The 20,814-nt window shown below is 36.8% G+C and overlaps 1 protein-coding gene across 2 annotated transcripts in view; it reads left to right on the top strand.

The window, feature by feature from the left end:
* GBE1 (1,4-alpha-glucan branching enzyme 1) overlaps nucleotides 1-20,814 on the top strand; it is a 383,033-nt gene that overhangs the window by 274,173 nt on the left and 88,046 nt on the right. For both annotated transcript variants that reach the window (XM_004706425.2, XM_045286245.1), the window contains exons 10-12: nucleotides 1,519-1,617; nucleotides 9,437-9,547; nucleotides 13,419-13,590. In XM_004706425.2, coding sequence (XP_004706482.1) covers nucleotides 1,519-1,617; nucleotides 9,437-9,547; nucleotides 13,419-13,590 — 382 coding nt within the window. The remainder of the gene's footprint in view (nucleotides 1-1,518; nucleotides 1,618-9,436; nucleotides 9,548-13,418; nucleotides 13,591-20,814) is intronic.

The raw sequence follows: 20,814 nt of genomic DNA, 5'->3' as shown, positions 1-20,814 counted from the left end.
TTCTCAGAAACCCACAGGGCAGTTCCACTCAGTCCTATAGAGTCACTAATGAGTTGGAATCAACTTGAAAGGAAAAAAAATGGATAAAGATGTTAAAAAGTGATGTGGGTGCCAAAAGTACACAGAGCTATTGAAATCACCATTATCAGCTGGCCAAGGCCAAAGCAGCTTATGCCAGACATACTTCCACCCTCCCAAGGCACTCTGTATAGGTGAATCCAATAACTCATTGTGATAGCCTCACTGAATTCACAGAGCATGCTCCAGTTATAGTTTATTAGGGAAGTTAACAGGTTGCAATTCAGGCAAGAAATAAAGTTGTTCAGTCAAGTAAGACAGGCCTCTCTCTGCCCCTTAGCCTCTTGACCTGGCCTCTACCCTGCTCAGACAATGTTACAAAGCTCCTCTGGAACTACCAATAAATACCAAAAGGGCAGGCCACTCAGTTATAAGCCTCAACCTGAAGGCACTCAACTCTAGCTCCCTGGGTGAGCAAGCTCAGCTTCCCCAATTTAGTGGCCAGAAGCACCCTACTCCACCAAGCATCTCCCTGCAAACAAAGTACTCAGCTTTACTTGTTTGGTGTGCTAGAAAGTCTCCAACTCTGGTCATGCTCTGAGTCCTGGCTCTACTATTGCTGCTTCTCTATCACTCCGCAGGTGTCAAAGCTGCCTGGAGATCAAGAAGGCTCAATGTGCAGGTATCTCAGGGTGCAAAGGACCCTGTGCTCCGCATCCAGCTTTTTCCCTCTCAGTAGTGTAGAGATTCTCTTTTCTGTTTCTGAGATGACTCAATTTGTATCCTGGATGGCAATCACAATTAATCCTGTTCATAATCATTCAGAGCTGAGTAATATAAACCAATCAGTATCTTTCCTCCCACCTTCTTATCCAGAGCCATCACAAGAGGAATACCATGTGGTGAGAATAGCAAAGGCTATGACTAAAAGAAGAGTATTAAATAATTCATTGTCTTGCAATAGCCAATGAAGCTATGCTTATAACAGTGAGCTCACAAATACGTTTCAAGAAGTAGGTGTTACTAATACTTACCTTTTTTTTTTTTCCTGTCCAGCTTATATTGTCAATGTCAACCTTTGGTAACTCCCTTTGTGTCAGAATAGAACTTCATTTCATAGGATTATTCTGAGATAGATTGCCCAGCATTTCTTAGATGGACTCAAACCTCCAACCTTTGTGTTATTAACCAAGAGGATTAACTGTTTTGCCCATCCAGGAAACCCCCTTATATTCTCTATGTGATGCTAATAAAATAATACCCTCAGATAGAACCTGACTTTCAGTGAAAATAATTAAACAGAAATCTTATTTTGAGATAAGATTCTTTATCACAATTTTATTTATTTCAGGTTCTTTTACCAAATATATATATCCTATTTAGTGTTGCTATCTATAATTCCTTTAAGTTTGGACCAGACTTTACTATTAGAAGAATGGAAGGATACTTAATAAAAGGCTGAGTCATGTGAACTGATCACTGTGATCTGCTTTGTTTCAGGATGTTTCAGGGATGCCAGCTCTGTGCTGTCCAATTTCCCAGGGCGGGGTTGGTTTTGACTATAGATTAGCCATGGCAATTCCAGATAAATGGATCCAGGTGAGTTTTAATGTGAATATTTAAAAATGCAAATACTATGTTTTGTGTTGTTGTTTATTTGGCAGTTTTTCAATTTATGTTTTAGTCATGATCATTAGTTACATGCAGTACAATTGAAGCATTAAATTATCCTATCAGTTTGTTGATTATTATGCTTATTTGCGTATTTCTAACTGTTTAATATATTCAAATTTATATTATTCAGGCAAGGTGAACAGATGACTAATATAATACTAATTTTTGAATGAAATTTTGTCTTATCCTTGCAATTATATGAAACTTCAATGCTCTCATTTTAAAACATATTAAACTTCCTGAAAACATCCCTTTCTGCCTTACAGATCATCACTTAATGTAGAAGTTACTCCTCAAGTCTCTGTATCTGCCTCAGATTATGGTCTTTCTTTAACAGATTTGGACTTATCCTTCATTCATTTCCTTCATTTAGCATTTAATTATCCCTATCATGATTTACACTTCAAATAAGTGTAAATCACAGCATAGAAATATTTTCTCAGTATATTTTTTAATTAAATTTAATGCCATCCAAAGAAGTTTGGATTGTATTTTGCTTCATTTAATGTCTGCCTAAGGACTAAAACCTTTATAGAAACATATGTTTACTGTAGAATATTTATAAATTCCTAAATTCATTATCATAACTATATATAAGAAAAATCAGATATATATACAAATAACAATGGCTTTCGGGTTAGTCCATTACTGTACATATTAGACAATGACATCATGATACTTCAGTGGTAAAAGAGCTTGACTTGTCTGGAGAAACCGTAGCGTCTGCTTTGAAGGAAATGGTTATGTATTCTCTTGAGCAGACTCTTTCTCCTGTAACCCCAGGGCATTTGAGTAATACTCAGCTGTGATATTAAACTCTTTACACAAACCCAGCTTCTTCATGTAACAGTTATTAAAATGTGACTTAAAATACCAAGATTAAAGAGACCAAGTAATTTACAAAATTGCTTAAACTTAGCATAAAAACAAACTAATGCCCTAGCTATACTACCTGTGTTCTACTAAAACTGCTGTGGTCTCCGACTTTCTTTCTCTGGCATAAGACTTTTTGTGAAACCCTCTCCTTTACTATTTAAGGTCTGTTTCCCTAAAAAATATCAGCTCTTATGTTCTAATCTTCTTCTAAAAAGCCTTTACCATTTCTTTTGCATATTCAGGACTATTTCAAGGTATACATCATGCCTAGGATTAGTTCCTATAACAATAGCTCCCATTGGAATATGCCTTTCTTTGAATAATAAGATTATTTATTTTTTTAGTTTGACATATTAAGCATTTTAGTACCTTGTAGACCCAAATAACTAATGTAAAAACCATATTGTACAAATAAGAAAGGGCATTTCTCTATTGTTTAAGCGATGACTAGCCAATCGCCATAGATTGTAAATTCAGTAAATGCAGATGCCATCTTCTGCTTTATGTCATTATTTTAAAGTATTTTGTATCTCTAAAGTGAGACCTTTATTTTAAAAGATTAGAGTTAAGAAAATTTTTTTAAAAAATAAAGGATCTCCGCACATTAAAATTTACTCAGAATATATATAGAATGACTGTTAGGCACTCATAGATACGTATGAGTGAATATTACAATGTGAGATTTTATTAACATTTCTCTTGTTCAAAGAGGAACCGTGGGGGCACTGTTGGATAAGGGTGGAGCTGTTAGCCACCACGTCGGCGGTTTAAGCCCACTACTGGTCCCGTGGGAGAAAAATGACACGATCTGAAGAAGTAAAAATTTACAACCTTTAAAATGCTGTAAAGCATTGTGATGAGTTGGAATCAACTCAGTGGCAGTGGGTTTTTGTTTGAGGATTTTGCAAAGGAAAAACATGTATAGATTTTTATATCCTTTATATTTATATATATATATATATATATATCCTTTTCTACTTCTACAGTAAACAGCACCAGTTTGAAATATTCTCGTACTTTAATCTTTATTAAAGAGCCCCGGTGGTGCAGTGATTACACATTGGGTTGCTAACTGTAAGATCAGCTCCTCCACAGAGGGAAACAGGGCTTCTTACTCCTGTCGAGAGTACGCTCTTGGAAACTCACAGGGCAAGGCTACCTTGTCCTATGAGGATGCTAGGCGTCAATCTCTGAACTCAAGGGCAGTCAGTTAATCTTTATTAAAAAATTATTTGACTTTGACTAAAATATGCCATATATATACTCCTATACTTTTATTTGCTAATATTTGATAATTTGTGAAAGCTAATCATTGAAATGTTCATGTAAATTCTTATGAATATTTAATGGTATTCATTCATTCATGTCCATTAATTTTACCAACTATCTATTGAACAACCTATATATTTAATTATATTTTATTCATTGTATGTCATTTTACTTGTCTTAATTTTGCCATAATTCTGTCCTCACACAGTTATAACCAAAAAGTGAGAAAGATCTGGTGATTTCTGTAAGCTGGTTTTTCTCTTTGGCTGCATATTGCAAACCTAAAACACGATGTCACAACCAAGACACTGACGTTGATAAAAGTAAAACACAAAAGAACGTCTCCCACCATCGTACGAAACTCTCACATTGGCCTTTTATAGATATCTCCAATCCCTCCTTCTCCCTATTTAATCTGGGAAACTACTAATGTGCTCTTTATTTCTTTTTATTGTTGTTTTCCCCTTTTATGTTTTATTATTAGTTTTGGATTTCATTGGGAGCTCTTACGGCTCTTATCACAATTCATACATACATCATTGTGTAAAGTACATTTGTACATAAGTTGCCATCATCATTTTCAAAACATTTTCTTTATACTTCACTCTTGGTGTCAGCTCATCTCCCCCTCCCCACTCCCTCCCTCCCTCCCTCCCTCCCTTATGAATCCTTGATAATTTATAATTTCTCTTTTTTATGTCTCATACCAACTGTTGTTTCACTTCACCCATTTTTATGTTGTCTATCCCCCTTGGAGGGGATTATATGTAGATCATTGTGATTGGTTCCCCCTTTCTCCTCCCACCTTACCCTTACCCTGCTGGTATTGCTACTCTCATTATTGGTCCTGAGGGGTTTATCAGTCCTGGATTCCTTGTGTTTTTAACTCTTATCTGTACCAGTGTACATGGTCTCATCTAGCCAGATTTGTAAAGTAGAATTTGGGTCATAATAGTTGGGTTACAGGGAATGCATTAAAGAACTAGAGGAAAGTTGTGTGTTTCACCGGTGCTATACTAAACCTTGACTGGCTCATCTCTTCCTTGTGACCCTTTTGTGAGGGGATGTCCAATTATCTATGGATGGATTTGGGGTCTCCACTCTGCCCTCTCCTCATTCACATTAATATGAAATTTTGTTCTGGGTCTTTGATGCCTGATACCTGATCCTTTCGACACCTCATGATCACACAGGCTGGTGTGCTTCTTCCATGTGGGCTTTGGTGCTTCTGAGCTAGATGGCCACTTGTTTATCTTCAAGCCTTTAAGACCCCAGATGCTATATCTTTTGATAGCCAGGGACCATCAGCTTTCTTCACCATATTTGCTTATGCACCCATTTTGTCTTCAGCGATTGTGTCAGGGAAGGTAAGCATCACAGAATGTCAGGTTATTAGAACCAAGTGTTCTTGCATTGAGGGAGTACTTGCGTGGAGGCCAATGTCCGTCTGCTGCCTTAATACTTAAATACATATATGTACATAAATCTATTTCCCTATCATTATATATAAACATATTTACATATGTACATGCCTATATTTAGATTTCTATAAATGTCCTTTGGCTCCTAGTTCATCCCTCTATTTCCGTTTACTTTACTCTTGCCCCACTATCATGTTCAGTCTTCATTTGGATTTCAGTAATTACTCTTGGCCACATTGCCTTTGATCAAGCCCCACCCTTGCACCCAATGCCCTCCTTGCCATCGATTTTAGATCACTTGTTATTCCCTTGTCCTTCGATTTGTTGACATCCCCCTTTCTTTTCCCACCTTCCCTTCTCTCATGTCCCCCAGAATAGTCAGTACCATTGTTTTCTCCTCCGGAGTGTGTATCCCATCCATCTTATCTAGATAGACATGCAGAGACAATAATAATAAAAAAAACAAGAGAGAGAAAAACCAAACAACAGAAGAACACAAAAAGCAATAACAACAACCAAAAAAAGACACTGACAAAAAAAGAAAAGCCTATAAGTAGTTCTAGGTCTGTTTGTTGACTTTTAAGAGTGTTTTCCGGTTGAGTCTGATGAAATGCCATGCCCTGACCCCAAAGTCTATTTTTGGTATTTCCAGGAGATTTCATTGTTTTGTTCCCCTTGCTGCTCTGTTGCATGCCCTTAGTGTTTCACCATGGTTTATGTGGTTAGATCAGGCACAATTCCCACACTATGTCTCCAGTTTTGTCCCCAGTAGTGCTATGGGTCAGTGAGGGACATTGTGTCTCCTCGTGGGGCCAGCCCTATAGTCCTCTGTGCATTGGCTGATCTGAGAAGATGCACCCCTCTCCCTGAGCTGTAGCTTCAGTGCTGTCCTCTAAAGTGCATTCTTCTGGAGCAGGGGGTGGGATTGTGGGGAGAACCAAATAGTTGGGATTGGGGCTGTCCCCCAAGATGCTCTTTATTTCTAATAACATCATATACTACCTTTGAGTATTTTTTTTTAATTTGGAACATGTTTCACATTCAACTTGGTTTATATATCAATTGTTCATTTATTTTGATTGCACTAGATTTCCCCTTACTTTTTCAAGCTTTTAAAGACTGCCAACAAATTTAGGCTATTGAGATTGTGGTAATAATCCCTTTTAGAAGAATTAATAATAGACTAGTCTCAAAGAGTTGAAGAGTAAAGATGTCCCAAATGTCCAACTCTTCCAAGATGATACTATCTTGGAAGAATTCCAAGATATTATTTCACTCCATTCTGTCTCTCCACCAGCCTTTTGCATGTCTTTAATCAAAGCAATCCTTATGTCCGCCAGGTATTCTATACTGTTTCAGATTAACATTCTGAGTGAGTTCAGGAAATTGTAATGGTTTTCATTTAGTATGTGTAGCAGACTTACACACCTAACATTGGTATTTTAAGGGGGCCATTATTGTCCCTATGCAGTATGCCTTCTGATCTCTTATAAATCATATCTGTACCCATTGGAAATGCATTTAATTACCTCATCCTAACACTCCCCAAAGTCTTAATTCCTTGCAATACAAACTCATATGCTAAAATATCATCCAAAGTTCATCATTTGAAAAATCCCAATTTGTAGCAACTGAATCACTTCGGAGCAAGCACTATCCATAATGCATCTTTGCACAAAATTCCTCTCCACTTATAAAACTAGAAAACCATTTATCTAGACACAAAATACAATGGTGGTACAGTCATAGGTACTATTTATGGACAAATTTATATGGAAAGTAAATAACTGAAGAAAACAGACTCTCTATCTCCATATATTTTCAAAGCAAAGCAACCACGTTAGCTTGTAAGACCTGGGAATGATCTTTCATGTTCTGTCCTCTGGACTGGGAGTTTTCAGACCTTGTAACCTAATGGATGTTTGGTTTATCTACCTTTATATATCAAATAACATTGACTGAAGACATGCCCTATACCAGTTGTACCACATTAACCTAACACAGAAAACCCATGCCAAACTGGGTTTGATTCTAATCATAGGTATGCTGTATACATAGAGTCATCAACTGATTCTGACTCACAGTGACACTATGAGACACAGTAGAACTGCCTCATTGAGTTTCTAAGACTGCAATCCTATGGGAGCAGACTGCCACATCTTTTTCTTGTGAATCCTCTATAGAGTTGTAACCATTGATCTATTGGTTAGTGGCCAAGTGCTTTAACCACTATGCCATAAGAGGTACATATTTTGGGAGGACACAATTGAGACCTTCACAATTGAAGTTCAACAACAGAATGAGAAACAGGAGTACAGTAGATGTGTTTGTAAGGGAGAGGTGTGTTTGTGTTTAAATGTGGATATATTCAAAGTATTTGGCTTCTGCATTTATGGGGGATGGATAAATTAATCTTAATTTCATAGATTCAGCAATCATCAAGGAAAGTTACAAACAGACTGTATTCTACTAGTTATGCCAGAATTTTCTTTAGACTAATTTTGTTGCATAACCAATTGCAGTAAGCTTACCATCATAAAACATCACCCGGTTATTATCTCACAGCTTCTGCAGATGGCATTGTGATACTCACAGTCCCCACTCCCCGGAAAGGGCCGGGTATCACACAGAGGAATGAATACTAGAGTGGGGAAAACGAGGGACCAACTTAGAACGTGGGCAGAAAGTGTCCACTGAAAATGAACTCATGAAGAAAGAAGAAGTTGAGTAGAGGAGAGGTTTTAAAAAGAAATTAAAACCTACCCTAAGGAACACTAATTTTTATAGGCTAGGTTGAGGCAGAGATCGTGCAAGATGGCCAAATTTGTAGGAAAATGAGAAAACCCCAAACAGAAAGACAAGTGATAGACTCAGCCGGAGAGCATTTCATGAGAGAGCAGTGTCGTCAGTATCAGCAGGATCACCAGTACTAACCTAAGAGGTAATCATGTGAGATCTTGCAAGGGCAGTTCTGCCAAAGAATTATTAACACATTAAAGACCAGATTTTTTTTTACCAATTTTACCCAAGTGGGCGGGTATTTTTTCAGCCGTTAGGGTTGTTTTGTTTTGTTTTTTGCATTAAACCATAAATGGGTTTACATCTCAACTTTTTATCATATTTATTTATAACTTTCAGTTTTTGAATATAAAGTATTCTCACATTATGAAACAATATTTTGCAATGTATGCGGAACATTACTTTTATGAACTAAAATCTTCATGAAATTATAAACTTGTAAAAATAATCAACATAATCCATATTACTTTGAAAAATTAGAAGAATTGGGGCTAAGAATTTCTTCATGCCTTTTTGTGTAATGGGAGACCACTTGAGCGATTTAGGTGATGTTTTACATTTCAGTGAGGCTTGATCATGATAAGTGCACAACTCCTTGCAAAACAATTCAAATAGTAACTATTTGATTTAACCAAAATGCACTAAAATGCTAAATAAACAAAAAGAACATGAAGACAATCGAGCTTGATGCATTCACTACTGATGTAAACACCTAAATAGATGAAGCAGTTAAAATATATCCAAGTAGATGGCATCTGAAGACCGCGTGTAGAAATCATGTTATCTCGTGATCCGACCATAACAGATAGCGCGCGAAACACGAGTAAACTCGGGATCCATCCACCGGGCCCAATCCAAATTGAAGATTGAGGAAGTGAGGACTTTTTAAAGTGCCTTTTATCAACTTCGTAATATTATATGATCTGTTACTTTTAAATCTGAATTTATTTTGTTTTATTTTTTTTAATGTTGTTTTCCAAGAATATTACAAGGAACTCTTTCTGTTAAAAATTCCTTTTTCATTCAAACCTCAAAGCATAGTATATCTCTCCCTTTTGAATGTTAAAGACAGATTTATGTATAAAAATAATTTACTGGGGTCAATAATCAAGAGCTAGCAGCTTTTATAGGACAAAATAAATGTTGTAAAAGGACAAACCATCTGCCCCAAATCACTACACACGCACACACACACACATGCTACACCACTGTCAGTTGGGGCAATTTCTTTAAAAATTAGGATGTCAGAAAAAGTTTACACAAGGAGAATAAGATCCTAGCTATCTGATTAGAGATTACATCTATGCACCAAATAAAGAAGTTCAAGTAATAAAAATAATGCTTCATTCGGAAATTTATTTTTCTTTTCTTGTGTGTAGCTACTTAAAGAATTTAAAGATGAAGACTGGAATATGGGCAATATAGTGCACACCCTTACAAACAGGCGCTACCTGGAAAAGTGTATTGCTTATGCTGAGAGCCATGATCAGGTAAACGAGGCATTCATAAAAGGAGTATATACATAAGTGCATTATAATTATATTTATTATAATATATAAATGAAAGTATCTCATGCTTACTGTAATTAATATTAACAAAATTTTTAATTGTATTTTTATATTAGTCTTACTTGAAAATCGTTTAAGAATTATTTTTCAAACTGAGAAAATCTAGTTTAAAACTACACTAGAATATTTATCCTACCAAACAGTAATTAATAATAGATTTTAAATTGTGGTTACAGTGTTATATGCCTTCCTTTTTTCCTACTGATAAATATTGGTCTTCACTCAAGGTAATTTTAGCTCCTAGTGTTTATTTTCTTTTATACATTTCCTTTTCTTTTCTTATTTTATTAATATCTCAGGCTAACATTTTTAAGCATTGCCTATTCTATCTGCTGCCTGTTTTTCTGAATAAAGCTATTCAAAACATTCTCATGTTCATTATTTTCATATTGCCCCTGGCTATTTTGTGCTATAATAATTTCAGTAGTTGAGACAGATAAAGTGGCCCACAATGCCTAAAAAAATTTTATTTGGCTTTTTATAGCTATAGAAAGTTTGTTGATCCCTGAAGTACATTCCAGTACAGAACAGTGCCTTCTTTTCAACTTTTTTAATAATAACAATCGTCATATACCACCTATGGTTCATTTGGGACCCCTGACCTTATATATATCCATGATCCCACAATATTTCTGGCTGGAGAACTCCTGTCTGCTACTCAGGGCTTCAGAACCACTGCTCCGATGTTTAAGATTATATTTCCAGATAAACTCATTTTTGGATAATAAAATAAATGAGCAAATAAAATAATCAAACAGATTTATATTTAAAAATTAAAGTTCTCTAAAACTTAAAATCATAAAAAAGTCTAGACTTATTGGTCAAATCAGGACTAGCTGAATGCCTGACACTCTGGGCCTTAATTCGTCCGCCTGTGGCTCAATTTACAGCCAGTGTCTAGACAGACATAGAAAGTGGATGCGAGCATCAGGGAGAGGTATATGTCTTCTTCAGAACCTGCAACCGAAGGAGATGAAAAGGGCAGCGTTTACCCAGGGCTGAAGCTCAGAAGACCCGAGTGGATAGGTAGGAAAGAAGGATAAATGGTAAGTGCAGAAAGAAAATGGGGTTTACAATCAATGTCCCCAAATAGTTTCCTTTGTAAACTTTCACTCAGTCATACATTATAAATAAAAACAAAATAAAATAACCCAGACTTCTTCCAAATTGTGGTTATATTGTACTACGGATAATTTATAAGTGAGATTTAGATGAACAAAGAATTTTAGTACTTTTTTATTGCCAGCTATTGATATTGCAGGAGAACGTTGGCATAGTGGTTATGCCTTAGACTGCTAACAGCAGTTACAACCAATCAACTGCTTCTGAGGCAAAAGAAGTGGCATTCTACCCCTTAGAGACTTACAGTCTTAGAAACCCACAGGACTGGTTCTACCCTGTACTATAGGGTCGCTAGGAGTCAAAATTGACCCAAGGCAGTGAGTTATAGTGAGATTCATATTGCACATAGCTTTAAATTCTTTTAAATTAAGTTTCTATAGGTCTTAAGTTGCTAGAAATGTAAAAGTTGAACCAGTGACTGTAAATTAGGTTTTTCATGGACAATACCAATTTTCCTATTAAAAATAAAAAACAAAACAAAACACCTTAGTCTTTTCACTCTTCTTTAGGCAGTGGTGGAACTATTGTAACATTTATGCCTATATGTGAAGTTGATATGAAGTAATCCTTATATAATAACATAGTTATATATGAGCATATATATGTTTTATTATATAAGACCTTTCAGAAACTTCATTCTTTTAAAAATATGGAAGAATGGTATGGTAACTATTTTAAAGTTCTCTAATATTTTCAACATTATAACATGTTCATTCCAATTATAGAAAATGTGAGGCATCAGCTCAGAACTACTGCTTACTCAGATATTTTTCATGTGTTTTCCACCAAAGTCTTATAAAAATAAAAATCAGCCCTGAACACAAGTTTGTCATGCTCACGTTAGCATAGGCTATAACTACTGGAAAATGCAGGTCACCTCACTACCATCTCGTAAAGACCCTGTAGGTCTGGGAAGAGCTGCCCTTGTGCATTTCCAAGACTAACCCTTTATAGGAGTAGAAAGCCCCATCTTTCTCCTAATGCAGTTTCTGGTGGTTTCAAACTACTAACTTTGTGGATCTCAGCCTAACATATACAGGTACTTAATGTGAATTCATACATCTCTCCTACATTTTTTTCCCATTCCAGGGAACCATGTATTACTCTAGTTTAAGCCACAACTGCTTAGTATGCATTGTTTGCATTTACCCACGTACTTTTATTTCTTTCTTTTTTTAATAATTTTATTGGGGGTGCGTACAATGCTTATTACAATCCATACATACATCCGTTGTATATCAAGCACATTTGTGCATCCTTTGCCTTCATCATTCTCAAAACATCTGCTTTCTACTTAAGCCCTTGGTATCAGCTCCTCATTTTTCCCCACCCTCCCTACTCCCCACTCCCTCATGAACCCCTGATAATTTATAAATTATTATTTTGTCATATCTTACACTGTCCAATGTCTCCCTTCACTCACTTCCCTGTTGTCCATCCCCAAGGTTATATGTAGATCCTTATAATCAGTTCCAACTTTCTACCCCACCTTTCCTCCACCCTCCCAGTATTGGCACTCTCACCACTGGCCCTGAAGAGACCATCTGTCCTGAATTCCCTGTGTTTCCAGTTCCTATCTGTACCAGTGTACATCCTCTGTTCTAGCCAGATTTGTAAGGTAGAGTTGGGATCATGATAGTTGGAGGAGGAAACATTTAAGAACTAGAGGAAAGTTGTATGTTTTATTGTTGCTATACTGCACCCTGACTGGCTCATCTCTTCCCCACGACCCTTCTATAAGGAAATATCCAGTTGCCTACAGATGGCCTTTGGGTACCTACTCTGCACTCCCCCTCATTTATAAAGATATGATTTTTTTTTATGCCTGATACCTGATCCCTTCGACACCTCGTGGTCACACAGGCTGGTGGGCTTCTTCCATGTGGGTTTTGTTGCTTCTGAGCTAAATGGCTGCTTGTTTACCTTCAAGCCTTTATGACCCCAGATGCTATGTCTTTTGATAGCCTGGCACCATCAACTTTCTTCACCACATTTGCTTATGCACCTGCTTTGTCTTCAGGGATCATGTCGGGAAGGTGTGCATCATGGAATGCCAATTTAATAGAACAAAGTGTTCTTGCATTGAGGAAGTACTTGAGTGGAGACCCAATGTCCATCTCCTGCCTTAATACTAAACTTATAAATATATGCACATAGATCTATCCCCATCATCATATATAAATATATTTACATATGCACATGCCTGTGTTTAGACCTCTATAAATGCCCTTTGCCTCCTATTTCTTTCTTCTATTTCCTTATAATTTCCTCTTGTCCCATTATCATGCTCAGCCTTCATTTGAGTTTCAGTAATTTCTCTCGGTTAGATTGTCCTTGATCATTTTTTACCAGGCCTCTCACACCGTCCTTACCATTCATTTTGGATCACTTGTTATTCCCTTGTCCCTGGGTTGGTCAATACCACCTTCTTTCCCCAACCCCCCACCTCTCCCATTACCCCCAGGAACCATTAGTCCTGTTGTTTTCTCCTCCAGACTGTTCATCTAGCCTATCTTATCTAGATAGACCTGTGAGAATTTATAAATTATTAATATTTTGCCATGTCTTATACTGTCTTACATCTTCCTTCACCCGCTTTTCTGTTGTCTGTCCCCCAGGGAAGGGGTTATATGTAGACCCTTATAGTTGATTCCCCCTTTTATTTCTGTAGGCCCTTGTCGGTGATAAGACACTGGCATTCTGGATGATGGATGCAGAAATGTATACAAACATGAGTGTGCTCAGCCCCTTTACTCCAGTCATTGACCGTGGGATCCAGCTTCATAAGATGATTAGACTCATTACTCATGGTCTCGGGGGTGAAGGTTATCTCAATTTTATGGGTAAGTATGAAATGAACACAGTCTAATCTATGTTTAAACTACTAACTACTATTACATATGATATAAAGCATATGATATATCTTGATTTTTGCATCAGATTTAAAATACAAAATCACATCCAACCCATCTCATGAATGGAATTTTGGGTAGTGGATGTATGTTGGGCTGTGATCCAAAAGGCAAAAGGACAGCAATTCAAAACCACCAGCAGCTCTGTGGAAGAAAGACAGGGCTTTCAACGCCCACAATGAGTTAGGTCTCTATGAGTCAGCATCCACTCAGTGGCAGTGAGCTGAAGTGATCTCAGTAAAAATAAAACTCATAACTTCATTTCTATAATAGACTTTGAAGTATTAACTGAAAAATATAGTAAATTATCATATGGTTATTGTTATTCTAACATAATTTGATATATAGTCTAAGAGCTTGTATTTAAAGTGATTTTAAAATTTGAAATTAATTATTATTATTTTGAATTAGTGATTCTCAACTTATCATAGGAGCTTTTACACATTGAAACAGAACATTTAAGTTGTTGGTTAAAATTGAAAATAGCACATTTGATGTAATTGTATGCCAATATTCTTTTTTTATAAATATGAAAACTGAGATCCTAGTAGTATAAATCAATAATTGCTTAAGTTTAATAATAGGGAAAATATGAATTATTTAAAGATCATTGATAAAATATAGAAATAAACTGATTTTCCTGTTCTATTTGTTCAACAATAAACTTCTGACTCTAAGTTTTAAAAGATTTCACTTGCTTTAGATTAAACAGAGACAAAAAAAAAAACCAAAAAGAAAATACAGACAAAATGCCACTAATTTTCTACAGTGAAATACTGAGTGCTGTAGAGTAATTCATTCCGCCTTCGATGTTCTCATTAGGAATCATGGATTGGACTTTTGAAAGTCTCTATAGCTAGTATTGCTTACTATTCCAAGTTAGGAAACCAGTGTTATCAAACCATGCACCAAATTTGACCTATAATACATCATTGGGCATGTCCCTCTCTTCTAGGGGTCAATAAAATATGTTGAAATATCTGGGCACCTTCCTGGCCTCTAGGAGACTCCACTGTGTTAGCTAGGCATCACGCCATGTTTCCTGGCTGGATTTTGCAAGCATTTAATCTATAAGTCAGTCAGTTTCTTAAAAGGCAGTTGGTCCCACCTAACTTCCAGAATGTTATTCATAAAGATGATGCTCCCAGCATGTCCTTGGTTACACAATCTATTTAAGCATATCTTGTTAAAAATGATGCAGAATACGATCCACCGTAAATAATGTGTTATAAGAATGTATGAACAAGAATGCACAAATAACACATCAAAGATATTGCTGCCTTCTCAATCCTAACTCAAGTGTAACTCAGAGTATAGCTGCCCAACAGGGTTTCCAAGAGAGATGACAGACAGGGTTTATAAGAGCAGGAAGCAGCGTCTTTCTCCCATGGAGGCACTGTGAGTTCTCACCATTGGCGTTTTAGTTAGCAGGCAAGTTTCCAAGAATGCATAAGAAGCTGTGAATGTTGGAGGTTAGGGAGAAACTTAAAAACATTTCATATTGTATACAAAAGGAGTATTTGTTAACAAATTTTAAAAAATAACAAATGGTTTCATTAAATATCTGAAAAGTAAAATAGTGTTGGACTGAAACCACCCATACAAGAAAGATAAGGCGATCTGCCCTCTACAGCTCTCCCCCTCTGTCTTAAAGGGGTGCTGTGAATTAGTATAGATGTCATAGTAATGGGATTGGTCAGTTTGATGGTAGACAATATATGGAACTAATCATACTCTAATTCAACAGTTTCTGCATGTAGCATTTTTTAACATTGATTGGATTCTTTGAGCTGTGCGAATATGTTTACCCTCCTTTTTAAAGGTGTTCCTTTCTCATTCTCAAAACTCATAGCCTCCCCTAAGATTCCCACATAGCTGCTGTGAGGAATTTTGTTTCATATAAATGGTCCTTTTCAGAAGCATAATGAATGTGGCAGCCCTGTTTTATTAGTTAAGCTAAACTGTTGTTGAGTTTTAAGATGACTTGAAGGGATGTTTTTGATTTAAAGTTTAAACATTATCGCAGGGCAATTATTTTAGGGGTCCATCCACCTTCTACGACTCCATAAAGTATAGATTTTCTAAGAATTTGAATTCTGTTCTAAGTTTTCTCGATTTTGATCAGGCTTTTTCATGGAATCTTTGATCAAAATGTTTGGTAATTGTAGCCTGCCATCAGCCAGTTCTAGTCTCATGACAAATTAGGCAGTTGTTCATGAAACCTTTTAGCCACTCACTCAACACCACTCTCCTATTCCTAATTCTCCTTCTTCTCCTAAGTTTCTCCTTGTGTGTATATACCATTCATTTTCAAAGTTTTAATAAGTATTAATATAAAGAATTTAAGTGGGCAGCTCAAAAAAAATTTTTTTTTTAAGCAAAAGGGAAGAAATGTATTGGAGCCCCAACGGGAAACCCTAGAGGGGCCCAGCATCCCCTCCTGTGCAGGCATGCCCAGCAAAGGGACACAACATTCACTGCACCCCCATGTCCCAGAGGGTCTCCCCTTGTGCCGAGCCCCAAAGCCCCAGGACTGGTGGGGGTGGGGACAGCATCTTAAAAATTTGAACTCATTGCTAATGAGCTGATTCTGACATAATAGCAACCCGATATCTGGAGTAGAACTGCCTCTGTGGGTTTCTGAGGCTGTAACTCTTTATGGAAACAGAAAGCTTCATCTTTCTCTCTGAGAGCACATGGTAATTTCAAACCGCTGACCTTGTGGTTAGCAGCCCAACACATAAGTGGGCATAGATTTCTATAATTTCTACAGTACACCCAAATATATCACTTAATTTAATGTTCATAATATTTGACTCTGTATATCCAATGTCTACTTTCAAAAGGAATGTAAGATGGAAACTTTAAAAAGTACTGAGCAAGTTAGATCTTATTACAATCCCGTTTCACTAAAACTGAACTTCAGAGAAAGGGATATGCTGAATGTTTTCCTTCCTACCAAACCATCAAGTATCTTATTTAATAATTAAAAGAAAAAAAACCACACTATTTCTAGACTTTTCCTTTTCAGGGACTGACATATTTAGATTCATAGTATAGCCTTTTTTTCAGAAGGGGGTTGTTTGGTTTTCTCCTTGGTTTGATGTCATCTTCTTTTGTTTCCTCACTTACAGATGAAACAAAACATTACATCCAAATGCACGGTGACTTGAGCCACTTTATCACTTTCCGTGTTGTCAGGTTCATGCTCGTTGTGTTCAAAAGATCTCTCGAGCAAAGTGAGAAGTGTTTTTGCAACAGGAGGTTTGCTTTGACTTTTTTTTTCGTTTTCTTCCTCTTGGGGATTGTGCTATAGCAGACCTCTTTCAATGAGCTTACCTTCCTCTGATTTGAATTTTCATGTAGCATATTATATTAGGCATGTCTCAAAATATAAATGATTTGGGTTTCTCAATTTAAAAATTATTGAAGTATCATACCGACTGCTCAGCAGGAGAAAGACGAAATTGTCTACTCTCATACAGATTTACAGCTTCAACCCCGCTCCCCTGCCCAAGGACACGTCTCCTCTATCCTACGGAGTTACTTGGAGTCGTAATTGACTCCATGGCTGTGAGTTTCATTTTATTTTGAAAGCATTTTTAAAAGATAGAGATCAGTGACATAGTTGTGCTTCTGACTACAAGCCACTCTGTGAGAAAAAGATGAGGCTGTCTTTTCCTATATTTATGGTCTCCGGAACCTGTGGGCCACTTCTGTTCTGTCAGATAAAGTGACTAGAAGTTGGGATGACTTATATAGCGATGGGTTTGGTTTTGCAGTGAGAAATTTGGACAAAATTGTTAGTACGAATACTGGTGGTTCCTACATTGGCAAATGTTTAAAATTTGGCTAGAAGTGCCTTAGATGATCGGCTGGTGATCTTATCTGAATAATATGCCATCAGAATCAATTCAAGGGCACCTCAATTCAAAATTCAAACTTTTAAACACAGATTTCATAAATATCAGAATGATTTTAAAGTATTTCCATCTAGTAATATTTGTGCTACTTTATAAGACGGCTGCCTAGCCAACTGACTGAAATAAATCCATTTTGTTCTGATTGCAAAGAAAGGAGATACAACTATATGCAGAAATTATCTAATAATATTGATATTATCACATTCAAGTAAACTTTTACTGCATCAAGGATGTGTATTTCCACCATATTTATCCATTCTGCATGTTGAACAAATAATCTGAGGAGCTAGATGATGTGCAGAACAATGCTACATCAGGAATAAAGGAAGGCTCATTAACAATCATCATATGTAGCAAATACAACCTTTCTTGCCGAATGTGACTAGGGCTTGAAGGAATTATTGATAAAAAGACTATAATCTTCAGTATTGATTACACCTAACATAAAGAAAACAAAAATTTAGCAACTTCACCAGTGCACATGTTATATAGAGAAAAAAATTAAGTGTCAAGGATTTCACTTTACATAGATCCATAATCAACATCCGTGGAGGCTGCAGTCAGGAAATCAAACAACATATTGCATGGGGCAATTCTACTACAAATGATCTCATTAAAGTAGGAATGATGGGGAGCATCCTGCCCCTGCACTGCTGTAAGGTCTGTGAAATCATCAGTACCAGCTAACATCACACGCCTGACCAAAGAGGCAGTTCCAGCCATCACGTCAGGGGGGGTTAATTAAATGTTTGACCAGTATGGCTTATGACTAATGTGATACTTATCTATATGGCCTCCTATTGAAGAAAGATTTCCCATCCCTATTCTAAAGTGTTAAAAGCAAAGATATCACTTTGAAGACTAAGGCATACCTGACCTAAAATGTAGTATTTTCAGTCATCTCATGAGCATAGGAAATCTGGAAAATGGGGGGAAAAAATCACCAAAGAAATGATGTTTTTGAATTACAGTGTTTGCAAAGTTTATTAAATACCATGGACTTCCAGATGAAAGAACAGTTCTGTCTTGGAAGAAGTACAGGCAGAATATTCCTGAGAAACGATGCTGTGAAATTTTGTCTCACGTACTTTAGACCTGTTATGGGGAATGACCTGTCCTTATACACAGAATCATGCTTGTAAAGCAGAGAAGTAGTGAAAAAGAGGAAGACGTTCAACAGCATGGAAGACCCTCAATAAAAGAGACTCAAAAGAGACAGAGACAATGGGCGCAGACCTTGTATGACTCAGGACAGGGCAGTGTTCCTTCTATTGCACGTAGGTCACTGTGAGTCTAATCTGCTAGAAGGCATGTAGCTGCAGCTCGACAAGTCTGTATGAATGCTATCAGAGTGGTTCCATCCTCTCCCAGTCACGGGGGAGTATCTCATCTGCAAACATTTTATCCTATACCCCACACCGCATGTACAAGGAATACCTGTAATTCTATGAGAACAATCACAGCCTGTTAGTCAAGAGACACATTTTGAGTTCTGGGATATGAACTAAAGATCAGGAGACTTTCAGCAAGCAGTGCCACTCCTCTATAACTTAAAATTTCGTAAAATAAAAATTATGTGCTTAAAAGCTTGTATGTGTATTATATAAAACTTTGATGGCATGCTTAATTAGAACATTCATAGGGAAACCACCTAGCCATTCTTATATTTTATTTTTTTAATCGTTTTTATTAGAGGCTCATACAACTCTTATCACAATTCATACATGCATCAATTGTGTAAAGCATATTTGTACATTCATTGCCCTCATCATTCACAAAACATCCGCTCTCCACCTAAGCTCCTGGCATCAGATCCTCATTTTTTCCCCTCCTTCCCTGCTCCCTTCTCCCTCATGAGCCCTTGATAATTTATATATTATTATTTTATCATATCTTGCCCTGTCCGACGTCTCCCTTCACCCACTTTTCTGTTGTCTGTCCCCCAGGGAGGAGGTCACATGTAGATCCTTGTAATCGGTTCCCCCTTTAAACCATGTAGGTTTTGGTTTTATGAGATAAAAGGAAGCAAAGAAAAATGATAAGTATTTGATTTCTAAGAATGGGATTTTAAAAGCAATTATCTTTTGTTAAGTGCGTTCTAATGTGGCATATATGATTTGTGGAGAGTCCACCTACTGTCTGAGAGCTGTGCCTATGACGACTCGTGTTCTCTTTCAGTACAGCTGCTCAAAGTGTTCACGGCACACATAGCTGGAGAGAATAGTGAGCACATCCCCCAGGCTCCCTCTCAGCCTGGTAAGTTCAAGTTCTGGCAAACAGAATCCAAGTGCTAGTTATTTATATACAAATGCTTATGTTATCGGACCCGTGCTTGGAAAAGTGGAAGTTCAGTAAAAGAGAGGAACACCTTCAAGACGCTGATCTAACACAGAAGCCGCAACAAACAACAATTTTGAATAGGATGCAGGACCAGGCAGTGTTTCTTTCTGTAGTGCATGGTGTCATTCTGAGTCAGGAGCAGAAACACAGCGCCTAACAATAAGTCAGGACATGCTTGTAAAAAGACAGGGCGTGCATAACTCTGTTCCTTTGCTCCATTAACTAGAGTACATTATCACAGGAATGACAGAACAATTATGTAAAATATATATTCATTAGCATTTAAATAATGCTATCTATTACTTTTATGATTTTAATGTCTTCTGAATAGCATTATTTTGCAGCTTACCTGCCCTCTTATCTTAGTTTTGAAAACCATAAAATAAAGTCCGCTGGCTTAGAACCCTATCCAACACAGTGACCATATAGAGGGTTTCTGAGACTTTAAATCTTTCACTTCAAGTTTCTTCTGCAGAGCAGCTAGTAGGTTGGAATCACCAACCTTGCAGTGAGCAGTTAGCTTACCCAACAGCATCACCAGTAAGATTCATTTTCAATAACCTACATTTAAAATTGCTTTTTAAAATTGTTTACTTGCTGCTTATCTTTATTACTGGAGTTACCATTAATTAGTGCCCTCCAAACATTAAACATTATTTTTAATATACCATTATAAATGCCACAGAAAACCAGTGAGCGAATTGAGACAACATTCTACCTTTAGCATAGCTTTTTTTTCTAAAACCAGTTACATGCAAATAGTCTAGTATCCCTTTTTTAAATCGTTACTCAGTTCCTGTAACTATGCATGCACATAATCACTGGGAAAATACTGAAAGGCTTATGGTATTAAAAGAAGCCCTGGTGGCATAGCAGTTACATGTTGGGCTGC

This window comes from Echinops telfairi, unplaced genomic scaffold (assembly GCF_000313985.2).
Source record: "Echinops telfairi isolate 266 unplaced genomic scaffold, ASM31398v2 ScPeMD7_6;HRSCAF=24_1, whole genome shotgun sequence".
In the NCBI taxonomy this organism is placed as follows: Eukaryota; Metazoa; Chordata; class Mammalia; order Afrosoricida; family Tenrecidae; genus Echinops; species Echinops telfairi.
The sequence above is the reverse complement of the archived record's forward strand: the minus strand, read 5'-3'. Positions and strand labels throughout refer to the sequence as shown.